The sequence below is a fragment of the Lonchura striata genome, chromosome 13 (genome assembly GCF_046129695.1).
Source record: "Lonchura striata isolate bLonStr1 chromosome 13, bLonStr1.mat, whole genome shotgun sequence".
NCBI lineage: Eukaryota > Metazoa > Chordata > Aves > Passeriformes > Estrildidae > Lonchura > Lonchura striata.
The window spans coordinates 15,695,515-15,711,655 of NC_134615.1; the positions used below are offsets into that span (position 1 = coordinate 15,695,515).

General features: G+C 52.0%; 2 protein-coding genes across 5 annotated transcripts in view; both read left to right on the top strand.

Moving 5' to 3' along the window:
* NUP93 (nucleoporin 93) overlaps window positions 1-5,821 on the top strand; it is an 83,119-nt gene extending 77,298 nt beyond the window's left edge. For all 4 annotated transcript variants that reach the window (XM_021535210.2, XM_021535212.2, XM_021535211.3 and 1 more), the window contains one exon: window positions 932-5,821. In XM_021535210.2, coding sequence (XP_021390885.1) covers window positions 932-1,042 — 111 coding nt within the window. In that variant the 3' untranslated portion in view covers window positions 1,043-5,821. The remainder of the gene's footprint in view (window positions 1-931) is intronic.
* Window positions 5,822-6,966: 1,145 nt separating this feature from the next.
* Window positions 6,967-15,696, top strand: SLC12A3 (solute carrier family 12 member 3). The gene is made up of 26 exons (XM_077786339.1): window positions 6,967-7,451; window positions 7,710-7,856; window positions 8,079-8,154; window positions 8,268-8,363; window positions 8,508-8,647; window positions 8,859-8,969; window positions 9,159-9,270; window positions 9,523-9,653; window positions 9,907-9,991; window positions 10,347-10,501; window positions 10,817-10,924; window positions 11,157-11,280; window positions 11,381-11,482; window positions 11,577-11,732; window positions 11,810-11,909; window positions 12,324-12,435; window positions 12,985-13,125; window positions 13,309-13,415; window positions 13,551-13,633; window positions 13,816-13,884; window positions 14,064-14,165; window positions 14,342-14,453; window positions 14,738-14,824; window positions 14,917-15,052; window positions 15,162-15,229; window positions 15,534-15,696. The coding sequence occupies exons 1-26, from the start codon at window positions 7,158-7,160 to the stop codon at window positions 15,673-15,675; spliced, it is 3,096 nt and encodes a 1,031-aa protein (XP_077642465.1). The 5' UTR covers window positions 6,967-7,157; the 3' UTR covers window positions 15,676-15,696.
* Window positions 15,697-16,141: the final 445 nt, after the last annotated feature.

A 16,141-nucleotide genomic window follows, 5' to 3' on the forward strand; every position in this document is an offset into this window, starting at 1 on the left:
GCCAAAGAGGTGTTTATAACAGTTCCCAACCGTGGAATGGGTTTTGGTCACTTCTCAGCTTGTAAATTCCTGCTATCAGATTTACCATCCACACATCAACAGCAACCTGAAAACCTTTGGCTTTCCCTGCAGTCAGGAGGTGAAAGCAGGATTTGAACAGTTGGATCCTCTGTACAATACAGTAATTTTGAGATGCTTAATATTTAAGAAAAAACACCTTTTAGCAGTCAGAGCAGTCTGAACAGTTTTCTACAAAGATAGGGTTTTTTTCTATTCTCTTGACTCCTACCAGTTATTGGAATTACTTTCCTTTTACTATGATAACAGTTTTAACAAATGAAACAAATTGTTCCTGAATTCCTTCAGCTGTTCTGTAGTCTTCTGGTGTGCAAGAAGGGGTTTGGTTGCTTTGGGTAAAGGTCTGAGTGGGCTTGGTGCCTCTGTTTTCATTGTATTATTGGCAGGAAGAGCCTTTGAGGAGATTGGCATGTTGCAGGGTGATGTTGGAGATCTCCAGGTGTGTGTGGCACCTCCCATTCATTTCTAGTGCTTCTGCTTTGAGAACATTAATGCTACATTTCAACAGAATCAACTTTATGTTTTGCAAGGTGGGAAGGAATCCTGTTGCCCTAGGAAATCCCACTTCATGCAGAAATTACAAGATTGCTGCAGTGCAGCAATGCCCCATATTGCTGAAAATGTTTTTCCTAGGTATTTTCAAATAAGATGGGATTATTTTTTAAGCAAAAGGGTAACTTGACATGCTTTTAATGGTTGGAAAAGGGAATAATTGGATTTTCTTCAAAATGCAGAGTTTCCTTTCCAGAGAGCAGCTCTGAGATAAAAAGATTACATGTGTTTGTTTGAAGAGTATTGTATCATTGTCCTTTGTTATACTAAAGTAACTGTACTTTGTTTTTCTCTTTTTTAGCAACTTCAGTCTCAAGCTCGGGCACTGATAATGTTTGCTGGGATGATCCCATACAGAACATCAGGAGACACGAATGCAAGACTGGTGCAAATGGAGATCCTTATGAATTAGCAGAGCAGCTTTGGCTGGGGTTGCAGCAGCCTGTGCCTGTCTTTAGTACGTTCAGAGGGCCCATGGGACCAGTGTCATTTTGTATTCTGTATTTTTGTTGATGGAAATAAATTTCTTTGGTTTTGATATTTGTTTTTGACATTTTAATTTTCACTGATTCTTGTGGTTTTATGTTTTTATTAATTTTATTTTCAGTTGGTTTACATTTAGAAATTTAATTAGGTAATAGGCTATGCAGAAAAAGAAGTCATAGCTCTGCAGCAGGCACACGAATATGGAATTTTATAGCAGAAGAGGAAATGGAGAAGAAAACTTTGATTTATTGCTTAATGTACTTACAGCTGAGAAACTTTAGGGGGTTTTAGATGCATGTTAAGTGTTGAAAATGTGTCTGATGCCCCACTCACCCGTGTGACACACTGCCATCAGCCCATCCCGTTGTCTCGTGTGGCGCTTGTGCTGCTGCGGTGCCGGTGAGCTCTGTGCTGTGCAGACCCCTCTGTGCTGAACCAGGTGCCCTCAGCCTGGAGCTCTGCTGAAGCTTTTGCAGGAACAGGTGGGTTGGAAACAGGTATATTTTGGTAGGAGAGTTTTTTGTGAGCAAATTTAGTGAGTTGCATTCCAAGTGGGCCCCTGTCAAGTTCACCAGAAGTGAGAAAGCTGAACAAGAGAGGCCCAGGTGAGGCTGTGCTGGGTGTGGGTGGATATTACTGTTGATTTAGCAGGAAATGTGAGCCCTACAAAAGCAAGGGGCTTTAAAAATGGTTACCTTTAAGTGTTTTGAGCTTCAATTAAATAAGAGTGAAAGCCCAAGGATCATATTATAGTAGAAGTTTTTATTTTTAGTATAACTGCCTATCTTTGAAAAAAAAAAGGAGAGGAATGTTGGTGGTTACTCTTACTGCTCCCCTGCTGCTGTCTCACCCTCTTGTGTTACTAGGATATGAGAACATGTGGCATTTGGAATGCAGAGCAGGCAGCAAAATGTAGGGGCTGTTTTCAGCCTTTGTATGTTAACAGCTATCATGGGAGAGAATCTCCATTTGGAATGTCTTAGTTTACTGGGATGGAGGAATACCTGACTGATGTGATGACAATTTTCCCAATTACTTTTTTCACCAGAAATGTTGTAGCATAAGTTTTGTCCACCTTTTGGACAGGAAGCAAAGGGCTTGCCAGCCACCCCAGTCCATGTCTCTCAGCATTAGCAAACCAGCTGCTGGGTTCTCAGAGGATAGAGCTAGGGACTGTGTACAGCATGGAGTGCTCCTGTAGCATGGCCAGGATTGTGCCAACTGAAGGCTGAGGGAGACCTGGACAACACCCTACAGGTAATGGGGAGTTGGTGAGTTACCAAGGAGTTATTTGGGGGTGGGAGTGGGCTAGAATTGCTTAACAAACTTGTCAACAGGTGAGTATGGAAAGATGTATTGGTTATTAACATTTCTGGGATATTTGTGTGGCAATGCTTCTTGGCATATCTCAGGTAAGAATTAATCCCATTCCCTAGAGAACAGGCACCTTCCCTGTTGTTTGTAGATAGTTGTGGTTGGGCCAGGGCTGCCCCAGATGCAGTCCTGCAGGATGATCATGCTTCTGTGTTCTCTTTGCTGCTGCTCAGCCCCTGTCCCTGAGTTACTCCCAGCATCAAACCACCTCCCATACAGAGAGGCTGGCAAGTCTGCACCTGTCCTCAGGCAACCACTGACCTGAGCAAGAGAGGGACAATGTTTGCTGGAGTCTGGGAAGGGTGAGAGCCACCTTCCCCACTGTAATTCCCTCTCCCTGATCTGCCATTCATGCAGGAACAGAAGATCTTTGAGGCTCAGCTCTTAGTGCTGCCATTTCAGGACCTTGTTCTCCTGTCTCTTGCCCGTCCCCTGCTCAGGAGAGCTGTCGTGCTGCCTCCCTGCCATGTTCCCATGCCCAGTGTTGAACCTGGGGACCTTCTATAAGCAATACATTGCTCTTTCTCCATCTGCCCATCAAGGAGGCTATAGCAGGGGCTTTCTGGTGCTTCTCAGCCTTCTTGGCTGTTGGGAAAGTTGATGCCTGTATACAGTTCCCTCACTTGGTGCCCTGTGGTTGTGATCCCAGCCTTTGGTCACTTTTTAAGCTAATCAGAAACTGAATTATTTCATGCTTTCAAAATCCAAGATGACCCTTCTGTGATGGACGGATGGGAAATAAACCCCAGGGAGTTCAAGTCCCAGTACTAACCCTGAAAAGGTAAGACCAGCCCCATTTCCATCAAGATAAGAGATTATGGGTATAACAGAAAGTGACACAGATATTTGGACTTAATTTATTACTTGTTGATTGCCCTGTGATTTCTTCTTAGGTTCGTGCAGGTGGTGAATGTTACATCCCATCCATCTTCCCACATTCCCCAGAGTGGCAGGTTCCAGCTCAGTGCCTGAGCCTGGCTCTGGCAAACCTGACTCTTCTGTACAGCTTTCAAGGGCTTTGCTGCTTTGAGGTAGATGCTGATGCATGTACTGGTGCGTTGCTGAATAAGGCACCCCCATGGTTTTCCAGATGTCTCTGTTTTCCCTCCACCTCATGATTATTCTGCTGGAGAGAACAACCAGTTTCTGCTCCCTCAGGTTTTGCACCATCACTCTGGCTTAGCTGATTTACAAGCTTAGCCTCTTTAAAATAGCTTATGTGCTGGAAGGGTTTTTGGGGTGTCACTAAACTCATGGCTTTTGTTTGGTATGGCCTGTTTAAAGCTGGTGTCACCATGCACTCCCTTTACAACAGGGAGTAGTGCACAGTGTGCAGCAGAGCCAGGTATGTTCATCTGAGCTGAATTCATTCTGAGTAAAAACTGACAAATCTCTAAGTCAGTGGAGCTCTGCTCTTTATACACAAAGCAAGCACAAATTAAGTTTATGATAATTCCATCTGCCTTTTCCTACCTTGAGACTAATCTCTGGTATTAAAGATCCTCCAGGTAATGAAATGCATCCAAAGGGTGACTCATTGGTTTGAGTCAAATAGAGCTGAAGCTTTTGTTGCTGCAGGAGATAAGAGGAAAAAGTGTTTCCTGTGAGAGCTTGGAACAATCTTTCTGATATGGATGCAGCAGAGGCAGGCAGTCTCCAGGTCTGTGTCCCACAGTTTGTGTGGCTCTGTGGTTCTGAAACATTTACACATGCTGCAATTCCACCACAGCAGCTCCTAAAGCTGCACCTCCTCCAAGGACCCAAGGGCTGAGTGATGTGGTCTGGATTTACAGAGGAGTTGCAGAGAAATCTAGAAGTATTTGCTGAAAACTTCTGCTCCGTGTTACCTGTCCAGTAGGGGAAAAATTAGTTTAAAGTTCTGCTCAGGGTTAACCTGGTAAAAACTACACTGAGCTCAGCTCCTGAGGGAACTGGCACTACTGAAATGTGCCTTAATGGCCTCCTAAACACTGTCAGAAAGCTGGTGTCAGTGGGTCCTGTTTTCTCAAGCTGTCTCTTGTTAGGTTTTTTTCTAGTCTAGACAACAAAATTAATCCTTTTAAGTATTTTCACCATTACCCCAGAGTATGCTGGTCATAGTCAGGGTACTTACTTGCCTATGGGTTGCATTCCTTCTCCTCTGCCTTTTCTTGGATTTCCCTGCTGAATGCAGATTCTGCATCTCAATCTGATTTTTTATTATGGTTTCCAGACCCTCAGGCTGGAGTAGACCTGCTAAATTTGTTCACCACCGTTTCCTACTAATACCGCATTTGTCTATTTTGTCTACTACTGCTTGGACCTTGATCCTTGAAGGAGGAAGAAATTGTTTTCAGAAAAAATTAATTCAATTAACTTTTTTTTGTTTTGTTATTGTCCCAATCCTTGTCATCCCAGCCTCTCAAAGAAGCAAAATGTTTTCCTTCCAGCCTGGAAGAAGTAAGGGGATATTGTTAATTCCAGTTCTGTGTCCCTGGGGGTGGGACAGCACTCAAATACTGCCTCTGTTCATGTCCCTGTACCAGTATTTTTGTCCTCTTTCTCTCTGGGTTAGAAGTTGGAAGGATGGAGATGGTGTCTGGAAAAGATGGGAGATGACCTCTGTGTTCCCACTGGGAAAGGTTACTGGCAGATAGCTGAATAACCATCTGTTTTCTTTTCCCAGGCTTCCTTTGCTGTGGTGCTGAGAAATGGAGTCTGCTCTGCATGGTGGGTTTGCAGTGCTGAGCCCCTGCATCATTCCTGTGTCCCGTGCCACTCAGGGCGGTAGGTTCCCTCTTCCACAGGGATGGAAAACAGGTCAATTAAAGCCTCATTAAAGCCTTTTGGAATATAACACTTCGGCAGTCTTTAAAAGAAGCTGTGTAATGCACTGCACTGTGCTCTGCTTAACTCGATTTTGGGTTCATCTGATGCATTTAATATCCAGAACAAACTGGGGGATCGGCTGGAAGTGAGGGAAAGCCCTGCAGAAACAACTTGGCACCTCTTCCGTGTGAGTGGAGGGGCTGGAGGGAGGTGCTGCAGAGCCCCCCTCGCTGCCCGCAGCTCCCAGCGCCGCTGGCCCCGGTATTGTTGCTGCAGCTGGTGTTGTGAATCAGGCCGACGACAAGCGCTTCCTACAATCCGGCTATTTCACTACACCAGGGTTGCATCATACCACTCGCTTCGCTCTTCGCCCGCCTCTGGAGCCCTCCTGTGTCTTCCGGAGCATCTCTGACTGTGCTGTGTTTAACAGACCCCCGCTTCAGAGACTGATTTGTGCTGTTTTGGGCAAATCAGCGGTTTTGATGAAACAGTGAGGTTCTAAAATAAAGCCACTTGTGCTGGGTGTGAGTCTGCTGATGCATCTGTTGTGAGAGGAAGCTGGTGTCCACTTTGTGGAGGTGGTTGTGTGAGGTGCTGGGGTGATGCTCTTTCCTCGTCCCCACCTCGCCCTTGTCCCTGCTCTCCAGGCTCCGAGGTGCTCTGCAGTGCTGCAAGGGCTGAGCATGGATGCAGACCAGGCTGCCTGCCCTCAGCTGCGCGGGGCTTGGGTGTTCTGCCCTCACACAAACAAGGGGGCTGGAGCAAGTCCTCAAAAATCAGGTCAAAATCTGTGTGTGAATGCAGAGACAGCCAGAGGCAGCAGGGCAGGCAGGCCCAATTTTCCATTAACTTGCAAAGCCACACGGAGCTGAAATTCCAATGGGCTGCCCTCGAATTTTATTGCTGGCCTTGTTTGCTGTCTTTGCTGATCTTATCTGTAACTGCTTTCGTGGCACATGTGACAGGGGCTGCGGGAGTGTAAGAGGAGCCCATCCCTCCCCCTGTCCTCGCCTGCTGCGGCTGTGGGGATACAGCCCACACAAGCTTCAGCTCGTGTATTGTGTGATGGTAGCAAGGGTTTAAGTGGCTTATTAACTCTGGGATGGGACTGGAGGCAGTTCTGAGCCCTGGGTGCTCGGTGGTAGCATGTCCCTGGGTCTGGAGGAGAAGGGGGCTGTGGGACCATGGGCGTCTCTGCTGCCTGGAACCGAGATCTGCCAGCTCCCAGCCCTGGACAAGCACAGACAGACTTACACTGCCCTGTACACCCTCTCTTCTCCAGCAGCCTGGAATCTGAGTCCCAGCAGAGGCATCCCTCACATCCCTTGATGTCATGCTCCCCGCTTCCCTCTGGTTTCACTGTGAGATAAAGGTGCCATTCCCCTCCCCACATCCGGCCCAGCTCCATGCCACAGGCAGCGTCTTGGAGACCAGCCAAGATGATTTACGAGATCTGACGGGTCTGGGGCAGTATCCCAGGGAAGGGCGAGGGTGCGTGGGAGTCTTACTCCCTTTTTCCATAATAAATCCCTGTGAACTGAATGTTCCTGGGTTGGGGCCAGAGGCAAATTCAGCACTGCACTTCTCTGGTGATCTGTCCTTGGGACTTAATCTCAAATCTGTTATCGCTGCCCCCATCGAGCGCTGGGAGGCAGTGATGCCCATTATGGTGGTTTTGGTATCCCTTCCAGCTATTTTTTTCCCCCTGACCAGCTCAGGGTGGTTCAAGCTGATTCCTTTCCTCTATTAGCATCAGTGGTGGGTGTGTGCCGGTCACCTCGCTCCAGTTTTGCGGGGTATAAAGCTGGCAAGCCCCTCTCCACCCTGTCCCCCACCTGGCAGGCTCCTGGGCAGGGGCAATGGCTGAGCTGTCCATCCCAGATCTGCCCCCAGCCCGCTGCAGCGGCCGCTTCACCATCAGCACCCTGCTGGGCGTGGAGGAGGGGTGCAGGGGTCCCTACACACCCACCGAGGGGTCCAGCTGCGACAGCGTCCAGCCCACCCACCTGTCCAGCAGCACCCTCTGCACCAGGACCTTCGGCTACAACACGGTGGATGAGGTGCCAGCCTACGACCACTATGCCAACAGCAAGGGGGTGGGCGACCCCAGGAAGGGCAGGCCCTCGCTGGCTGACCTGCACTCCATCCTGAAGGTAACAGGGTTTGGCTGTACCCATAGCATCTCTGGCATCCCCGGTCATGCTGCTGGTCCCTGTGAAGTGGCTGTGGTGGGTCACTCTGTCTCCTGCCTCTTGGTGCCATAACTGGTGCTGTGCTGACTGCATATCCCCAAGAAGGCCGTGAGAGAAGCCAGAGAATCCAGCTGTTTCCAGCTGTGTGCTCAACCAGAGCATTGCCTCCAGGGACAGCTGTCTGAAGTCCACCCTCACCTGCCTCCCCCTGTCCCACAGCCTGACCCGGGCCGCCTTCACACGCCAGTGTCTGACCTGCAGCAGAGCAATGGCCTGCCAGAGGCTGGGCTGGAGGAGGCAGAAGGGGAGCCAGGCAGAGACTCCGTGCCAGAACCTGTCCGTTTTGGATGGGTGAAGGGCGTCATGGTGAGTGTGACCCATCCCCCACAGAGTATCCTCCTGCCTTGTAAGCATTTTACCCTTGTTGCATTTTTCCCAATGTCTGTATTTTTGCAAGCACGTATGCTTTGAGCAATTCCCTGCCCTCCTCCGTAGGGTGGTTTTGTCTGAGGAGCAGCAGAGCTGGCATGGTTTGGCCATCCCCAGGTGTCAATGCCTGATGGCCAGTTCCCCTCTGTCCCCCCTCAGATTCGCTGCATGCTGAACATCTGGGGAGTTATCCTCTACTTGCGCTTGCCCTGGATCACCGCCCAGGCAGGAATCGGTGGGTGCTGGACAGTGGCACTGGGCCCATCATCACCCAAACACCTGGGGGGTGGTGGGACTCCTAGGGACAGCTGGGGGGTACAGGAGTGAAGTAATGCTCTTTGCACACAGCCCTGACATGGCTTATCATCCTCATGTCCGTGACAGTGACCACCATAACCGGCTTGTCCATCTCTGCCATATCCACCAATGGCAAAGTGAAGTCAGGTAGTGTGTTCCCCCCTGGCCACCCCAGGGGTCTCTTTATCCTGGGGCTGCCCCATGGATGTGAACTGGCATAGGCTGTGAGGTGTGGGGGAACCCCAAAAACGTGGGGGAAGCAGTAATGCCATGGGGTGTTCCCTGCCTCAGGAGGCACCTACTTCCTCATCTCACGGAGCCTCGGGCCGGAGCTGGGCGGCTCCATCGGGCTGATCTTTGCCTTTGCAAACGCGGTGGCTGTGGCCATGCACACAGTGGGCTTTGCTGAAACTGTCCGGGACCTGCTGCAGGTAAGAAAGCAGCTCTATGTCCTCTGGCTCCCAGTGTCCCCCCACCCCTCCATCCCCACCTTCTCCCTGCACAACCCGTGTCCGTTATCAATATTTGCATTATCATTGGACCACTGATAATCAAACAGTGGCTGCTACAACACTTGGAAAAAACAGTGGTTTGGTAAGGAAGAGGGTTATTTCCATGTTGTGAATAGTTGCCCTTCTCCAGGAACACAATTCCCTCATCGTGGACCCCACCAATGACATCCGAATCATTGGGGTCATCACTGTGACGGTGCTGCTGGGCATCTCCCTGGCTGGCATGGAATGGGAGGCCAAGGTAACCCTCACTCCTGCTCACGTTTTTCTCTTGGGCTGATAAGAGCTGTCCCTGCTGGCAACCAGGCATCTGAGGAGGAGAGGATGCCTGTAGCTCCCCAAAAACAGGCATGGGTTTCTCCTAATGCATTCTTCACTCTTTCTATGCTCAAATACCCAGTCCTTTAGCTGTCTCTTTCTGGTCTGGCAGGCACAAATACTGTTCTTCCTGGTCATCTTGGTTTCCTTCATTAACTACCTTGTGGGGACAGTGATCCCAGCCACTGCTGAGAAGCAAGCAAAGGGCTTCTTCAGCTACCGAGGTGGGTCCTCCACAGGCTGGGGTAGCACTCAGCAGGTCCAAGTACATCTCTGGAGCCTTGCTCTTTGCTGCAGTTTGGGGAGATACTTGCTATGGGAAGGTGCTCCTTGCTGAGAGACATTATTAAAAGCACAGTGTCCCCTCCCATGGGGCCCCTGCCATCAGCACTATGCCCCCAGCCAGTGCTGAGGTATTTTGGGCAGGAAAAAAGTAGCCAAGAGGCCTCAAATGCTTCTCCTCTGCTTCCCCCCAGCTGATATTTTTGCCCAGAACTTAGTGCCCAACTGGCGTGGACCTGAGGGCTCCTTCTTTGGCTTGTTTTCCATTTTCTTCCCATCTGCAACTGGTATCCTGGCCGGGGCCAACATTTCAGGTGACCTGAAGGTGGGTTGTGACTGTTTCTGCCTGAGCCAGTTTTTCTCAGGGCTCAAACCCTATTTTCCCTGGGGCTTTAATTTTGATCCAACCATTAGACTTTTATTTCTTATGCAAACTTTGGGCTCAGCCAGGAGATGCTCTGTGGCTTTGTGATACAGTGAATTAAAACTCCTCCTGTACAGCAGCCACAAATAAGCTGCCTACATTAGCACTGCTGCTGGAAAGCTGTCTTATATATCTCTGCACCTCCCTTGGGCAGGATCCTGCTGTGGCCATCCCCAAGGGCACCTTGATGGCCATCTTCTGGACCACTGTGTCCTACCTGGTGCTTTCTGCTACCATTGGTAAGCAGCACATCCTCAGGTGCAATGGGTGAGGGGGCTGGGTGGGTGGACTGGCCCCTACCCAAAACAGGTGGTCTGGGAGGATGCAGGTGAGTAGGAGCCAGGAGCAAGCTGTGTACAATGGCATTGATATCCCAGTGAGTGCCACAGGTGTCAGGTCTTGTTCCTACTCCCGCATGGGGCAAAGTCATCCTGGGTGGGCAGTGGAGCTCATGGCATTGCTCGAAGCCGTCATGCAGTAGGGCAGCCCCATGGCAGGGACTTGGGAATTGTCATGGGTAACAGGATGTGGGGCTGGGCTTCATGAAACCGTGCAGAGGTGTCAGCCCTGCTCTAGCCCTGTGTGTCCCCCCAGGTGCCTGTGTGGTCCGAGATGCCTCAGGCAGCCTGAACGACAGCGTGGCCGTGGGCTCGCCGGGCTGTGAGGGACTGGCCTGCAGCTTCGGCTGGAACTTCACTGCCTGCACCCAACAGCAGAGCTGCCGATACGGGCTCAGCAACTACTACCAGGTACTGCTCAGAACCATGACCAGCCCCTGTTCCTGCTCCTGGCCAGCTATGTGTTGCAATAGATGACTTTTCCAGGGCAGCTGCATGCCTGGCGCCTCCCTGCCATCCTGGGGGGCACCCATGCTCTTGAAACAGCCATTTTTTAAGAGGAAGGCACCACTGAGTGGGCTTTTGGATGTGGCTAGACTTTGCTACCTGGATAATGTTAAAGGAAATGCAGCAGGATGGGGCCTGGGGCTGGAAATCCCTCAGGGTTGGGGTGGACATTGGTGCACCAGGGATGCTGGGGTTCCTGATCCCCTGGTTTTCATGCAGAGCATGAGCATGGTGTCTGGATTTGGCCCCCTCATTACAGCAGGGATCTTTGGTGCTACCCTCTCCTCAGCATTGGCCTGCCTTGTCTCAGCCCCCAAAGTCTTCCAGGTGAGGGGGTGGTGTCTGCCCACCCCAGCTCCTCTCCCTGAGCTCAGCAGTGGGTGTTGCTCCTTGGTGCAGGGCTCTGCATCTGTGAGCAGCCCTGGGGCAAGGAGGATGCTGTCAATACAGGGCATGCGTCCAGTTTGGTCCTTGCTCTTACAAATGCAGGAGCCACTACGGCACCACCATCCCATGTCCCTGGCAAAGCCTGCTGTCCCCACTGTGTCTCTCTTTGCAGTGCCTCTGCAAGGACCAGCTCTATCCTCTCATCGGCTTCTTCGGGAAGGGCTATGGGAGGAACAGCGAGCCCATCCGTGGCTACATGCTCACCTATGTCATTGCCATTGGCTTTATCCTCATCGGTAGCTACATGCTGCCCCAGTACCCTCCTGGAGCTTGCCACCAGCAGGGTGGCTCAGTCCCCACCACTGACATCTCACTCTCTTTCTCCCCCTTCCACAGCTGAACTCAATGCCATCGCCCCCATCATCTCCAACTTCTTCCTCTGCTCCTACGCCCTCATCAACTTCAGCTGTTTCCACGCCTCCGTCACCAACTCCCCAGGTGGGCTGTGCCGCGCCAAGCCGTGCCCTGCGGCCGCCGGTGCCACGTCCGGCTCCCCGTCCCGGCAGCGGCCGCTGTGTGTGTTTGCGTGCAGGCTGGAGACCCTCCTTTCGGTATTACAGCAAGTGGGCTGCACTCTTTGGAGCTGCTGTCTCAGTGGTGATCATGTTCCTGCTGACCTGGTGGGCAGCCCTCATTGCCTTCGGGATCGTCATCTTCCTCCTGGGATATGTCCTCTACAAAAAGCCAGGTGGGTGGTGGTAACCTGGCACCAGCGATGCCCCAGAAGGTGTCTGGCCCTGTTGCTAATCCATCTTCCCCATGCAGATGTCAACTGGGGCTCCTCCATGCAAGCTAGCTCCTACAACATGGCCCTCAACTATTCAGTGGGGCTGAGTGAAGTGGATGAGCACATCAAGAACTACAGGCAAGGGCAGCTTATTGCAGTGCTGGGCATGGAGGGAGTGGGATAAAGAGCCAGCTCCTGCCTCCAGTAAACCCAGGGAGGCTTCATGCCCATGGCCACATCCTCACCACCACCCTCAGTAACCAGGGGCTACAGCAAAACATGTCTTTCTCCAAAATCCCATGTCTGTGCCATATAAGGTAGAAAACTGAGTAAACCCTGCCCTCCCTGTACGAGGCAGACACAGACACACTGGTGTCATAAAAAGACCAAAGAGTGAGACTGGACCCTCAGGCCACATAATGTTTTCTCATTCTAAACATGCTCCCTATAGTTGCCACTGGCCAAGCATGGGAGAAGAGACATGGCTCATTCCAAAAGAGGCTGGATGCCTCCAAAGTACTATTCTTCACTCCCTTTTTCCCCTGCCTGCAGACCGCAGTGCCTGGTACTGACTGGCCCACCCAACTTCCGCCCGGCACTGGTGGATTTTGTGGGGACCTTCACCAAGAACCTCAGCCTGATGCTCTGCGGCAATGTGCTGATTGTGAGTCACTGCAGAAACTGGTTGGTTCCTTGTCCTGGGGGCTCCGGCCACCAGTGGGTGGTGGGCTGGGAAATCCAGTTGTATCCTGGTGGATACAGGTATCCAGGATACCTGGAGGTTGTAATGTGCCTACTTGTGTGCTGCTGGATGATGAAATGTGTCAACTGGAAGCCTCTCTGAGTTGTTAAGCAATATTGGTGAAGCATGAGGATGTCTCTGTGGGCTTATGGCTTCCCTTTGCCAATTAATTGCAGAAGATTTGGAAGGATGAAGTAGTTGCTCAGAGGAGAGGGTCCTGCAGCCCTGAAGTCTCCAGAGCAATTGGGTGCAGTAAGAACTAGCTCATCTGCACCCACAGGACTGTTGGGATTGTGTGCACTGGCTGTCAACTCCCTGGATTCACTGGTTTTCTTGGCTGTGATTGCAACCTCCCATGTGTGCAGTGGTTACATCTTGCCAATTGTTTGGGAAGAGAGGAACCAGAAGTCTTTGGTGGCAAGACTATAAGTTGGAAGGGGCTGCCTGAGCTCCTGTCCCTGATTCCTGCAGGGACCACGGAAGCAGAAGATGCCAGAGTCCCGGCTGATGGCAGACGGCCACACTAAGTGGCTAATGAAGAGGAAGATCAAGGCTTTCTACACAGATGTGGTCGCTGAGGATTTGAGAAGTGGTGTCCAAATGCTCATCCAGGTACAGCCATCTTTGACCTTCCAGCAGCAGGGTCCCTCCTCTTTGTCACAGCCTGGGGGAGCTCTGACCTCCCTCCACGATCTCCAGGCACCCCCCTTTGTGTTGCTCCCCGATGGAGTGGACTGACACCGCCTGTGTCCGTCTGTCCCTGCAGAGGGATCTCATGGGGACATCTATCCGTAGGCTGCTGGCCTCGGGAAGATGAGACCTAACATCTTAGTGCTGGGCTACAAGAGGAACTGGAGGACGGCATCTCCACAGAGCCTGGAGGACTACGTGGGCATCCTGCAGTACGGCCACGCCGGCTCCTCCCCGTCTCGGGCACGCTGGCCCCTGGTGGTGGCCCCGCTGACGGCTGCAGTCAGGTGCGCAGGGCTGGCCTGACAGTGCACCTCCACCGACTGCCTTCTCCTCCCTCCTTTCAGCGACGCTTTCGATTTCAAGTATGGCGTGTGCTTAATGCGGATGAAAGAAGGGCTGAATGTTTCCCGAGTGCTGCAGGCACACGGTAAATGGTTTTGGTCAGCCAGGGATGCAGAGAGACATGGAGCTGTGGGATGTGCCAGCCAGCACCATGTCCCCAGACAAAAGCCACAGTCCTGACGGGACATCACTCCTGTGCTGGGATCTAAGGGGATGGGGACAGTGAGGCACTGCTGTGCTGCCCTTGCTCTTCTCTTCCCTCCTCAGTTAACTCCACATTTGAGGCAGCAGAGCACCCCAAGAATGGCACTGGCAGCAAAGCAGCCCCAGGCACAGGTAGGCTGGTCCTGGCTTGTAACTGCCCAGAGCATCCCCAGCTCTGAGGATTATTTTGCACGCAGGGTGGGGGTTTCAAGCACTGATGGGGTGCAGGGCTGGGAACAGGAAGAAGTGAAGCCTTTAATCTGTGGCTGGTGGTGCCCTTTGCTGACACCAGGACCCTCTTGCCCCAGCAGCAGACCCCACTGCCTTGGCCAGTGAGCAGCAGGCAAGCACCATCTTCCAGAGCAAGCAGGGCAAGAAGACCATTGACATTTACTGGCTCTTTGATGATGGAGGTAACCTTCACCTTCCATCTGTCCAGATAATGTGAGCCCAGCACCTCTGCTGCAGTGCCCAGGAGGGCTCAGTCCCTGCCAAATGGGGCCAGGGCATCCCTGGCCTTTGCCATCAGGGAAGCAGTGGTGAGCCTGGGGGACACTGCTGCATCTCCCACCGCGTGTTTTGGGGCCAGGTCTCACGCTGCTCATCCCCTACCTCCTGGGGCGCAAGAAGCGATGGGGAAAGTGCAAAATCCGGGTATTTGTTGGCGGGCAGATCAACAGGATGGACGAGGAGAGGAAGGCGTAAGTGCTGGTGGCCACTGCACCTCTTAGCCACTTGGCCACTGCCACTGGTGATACAAGCTGCTTCCCATCCTGCTGAGCCCTCCCAGCTTTGCTATAATGGGATCTGTGAGCTCTGACCTGGCTGTTTTGCCCCATTTCTCTGGAAATCAATGTGGCTGCACAGCAAAAAAAATCCAAAGTGCAATCTGAGGCCAGCAGCAGGGTTCTCTGCTGTGGCAGTCCCTGTCAGATCTGCTATTCCCCGCTAACTTTGGGAAAATATGTCCTTTTCCCTCCATTAGGATTGTCTCTCTGCTGAGCAAGTTTCGCCTTGGTTTCCATGAGGTCCACATCCTCCCTGACATCAACCAGAAACCCCGGCCAGAGCAGTAACCATCCCCCATTCACCTTCCCTGTGCCCCCACAGCACCCCCAATCCTGCCCAGACCCTCTTCCTTGGCACTGTCTGCTTGTGTTGCAGCATCAAGAGATTTGATGAACTCATCGCTCCCTTCAGGCTGAACGATGGCTTCAAAGATGAGGCCACAGTGAATGAGATGAGACAGGGCTGTCCCTGGAAGATTTCTGATGAGGAGGTCGATAAAAACAGAGCCAAGGTAGCACCAGTGCTGGGGGAGTTCCTGTAAAGGGTCTCCTGCTTTTTAGACAAAATTTAGTCCTTCTGGAAACATTTAATTTGTGTTTCTTGATGCTCTTTTGCTCCAGTCGCTCCGCCAAGTGAGGCTGAATGAGATTTTGCTGGATTACTCACGGGATGCAGCACTCATAGCCATGTAGGTGCCAGTAATGCCTTCACACTCATTTCTTACCCCATGGGAATGGTCCCTCAGAATGTTCACCCTTCCCTGGGTGAGGAGGTCCTGCACAAACACTCTAATGCTCTGGTGAGACAGTGCTGCAGCACAGGGAAAAGCCCTTGGAAGACACCAAGGGCTCCAGCTTGGGTCCTGTGGGGTGGGAGGATGTGGTGTTGCCCCTTGTTCAGGAAATAAGCTGCAATGGACTGAGAAAGGGCTGTGCCAGCACTCTGTGCCAGCTGTCTGTGCCGCCCTGCCTCATGCCCCGCGCTGTCTGCAGCACTCCGCCCATCGGCAGGAAGGGCCGCTGCCCCAGCTCCCTCTACATGGCCTGGCTCGAGACCCTCTCTCAGGACCTGAGACCCCCCGTCATCCTCACACGAGGAAACCAAGAGAATGTGTTGACCTTTTACTGCCAATAAAACCTCCTGCATTCCTGATGACTTGGGATGTGAATTTTTCAGGCCAGTTGTGATCCTGGAGCATGCTCTGGGAGTCTGGGGGAGCAGTGAAGGCATTGTGGCTACCAGCCCTCTGGAAATGCCCACCATGCTCTTACAAACACTTGTTTGGCCTAAGGCTCTGTAGGTTGTACATTGATAAACAGCAATGCAGTGCAATACCCTGCAGTGCAGGTACTACTCTGGCCTGGGGTTAGCCAGAGCCAGGTAGGGGCATTGTGGGGTCCTGCACCTGCATGCCCAGGAGAGCAGAGTGTGCAGGGACTGAATGCTGACTCCAGCAAAGCCACTGGCCCCGGGTGGGAACAGCCCCAGGGACAGGGAGCAGGTCAGCACCAAGCCTAGGGGCTGCAGGACCCCAGCATGTCCCCTCAGGGACAGGGACAACTGCTAAGTCTGTCCCCAGCAACTGAGCAGCAGTGAGATG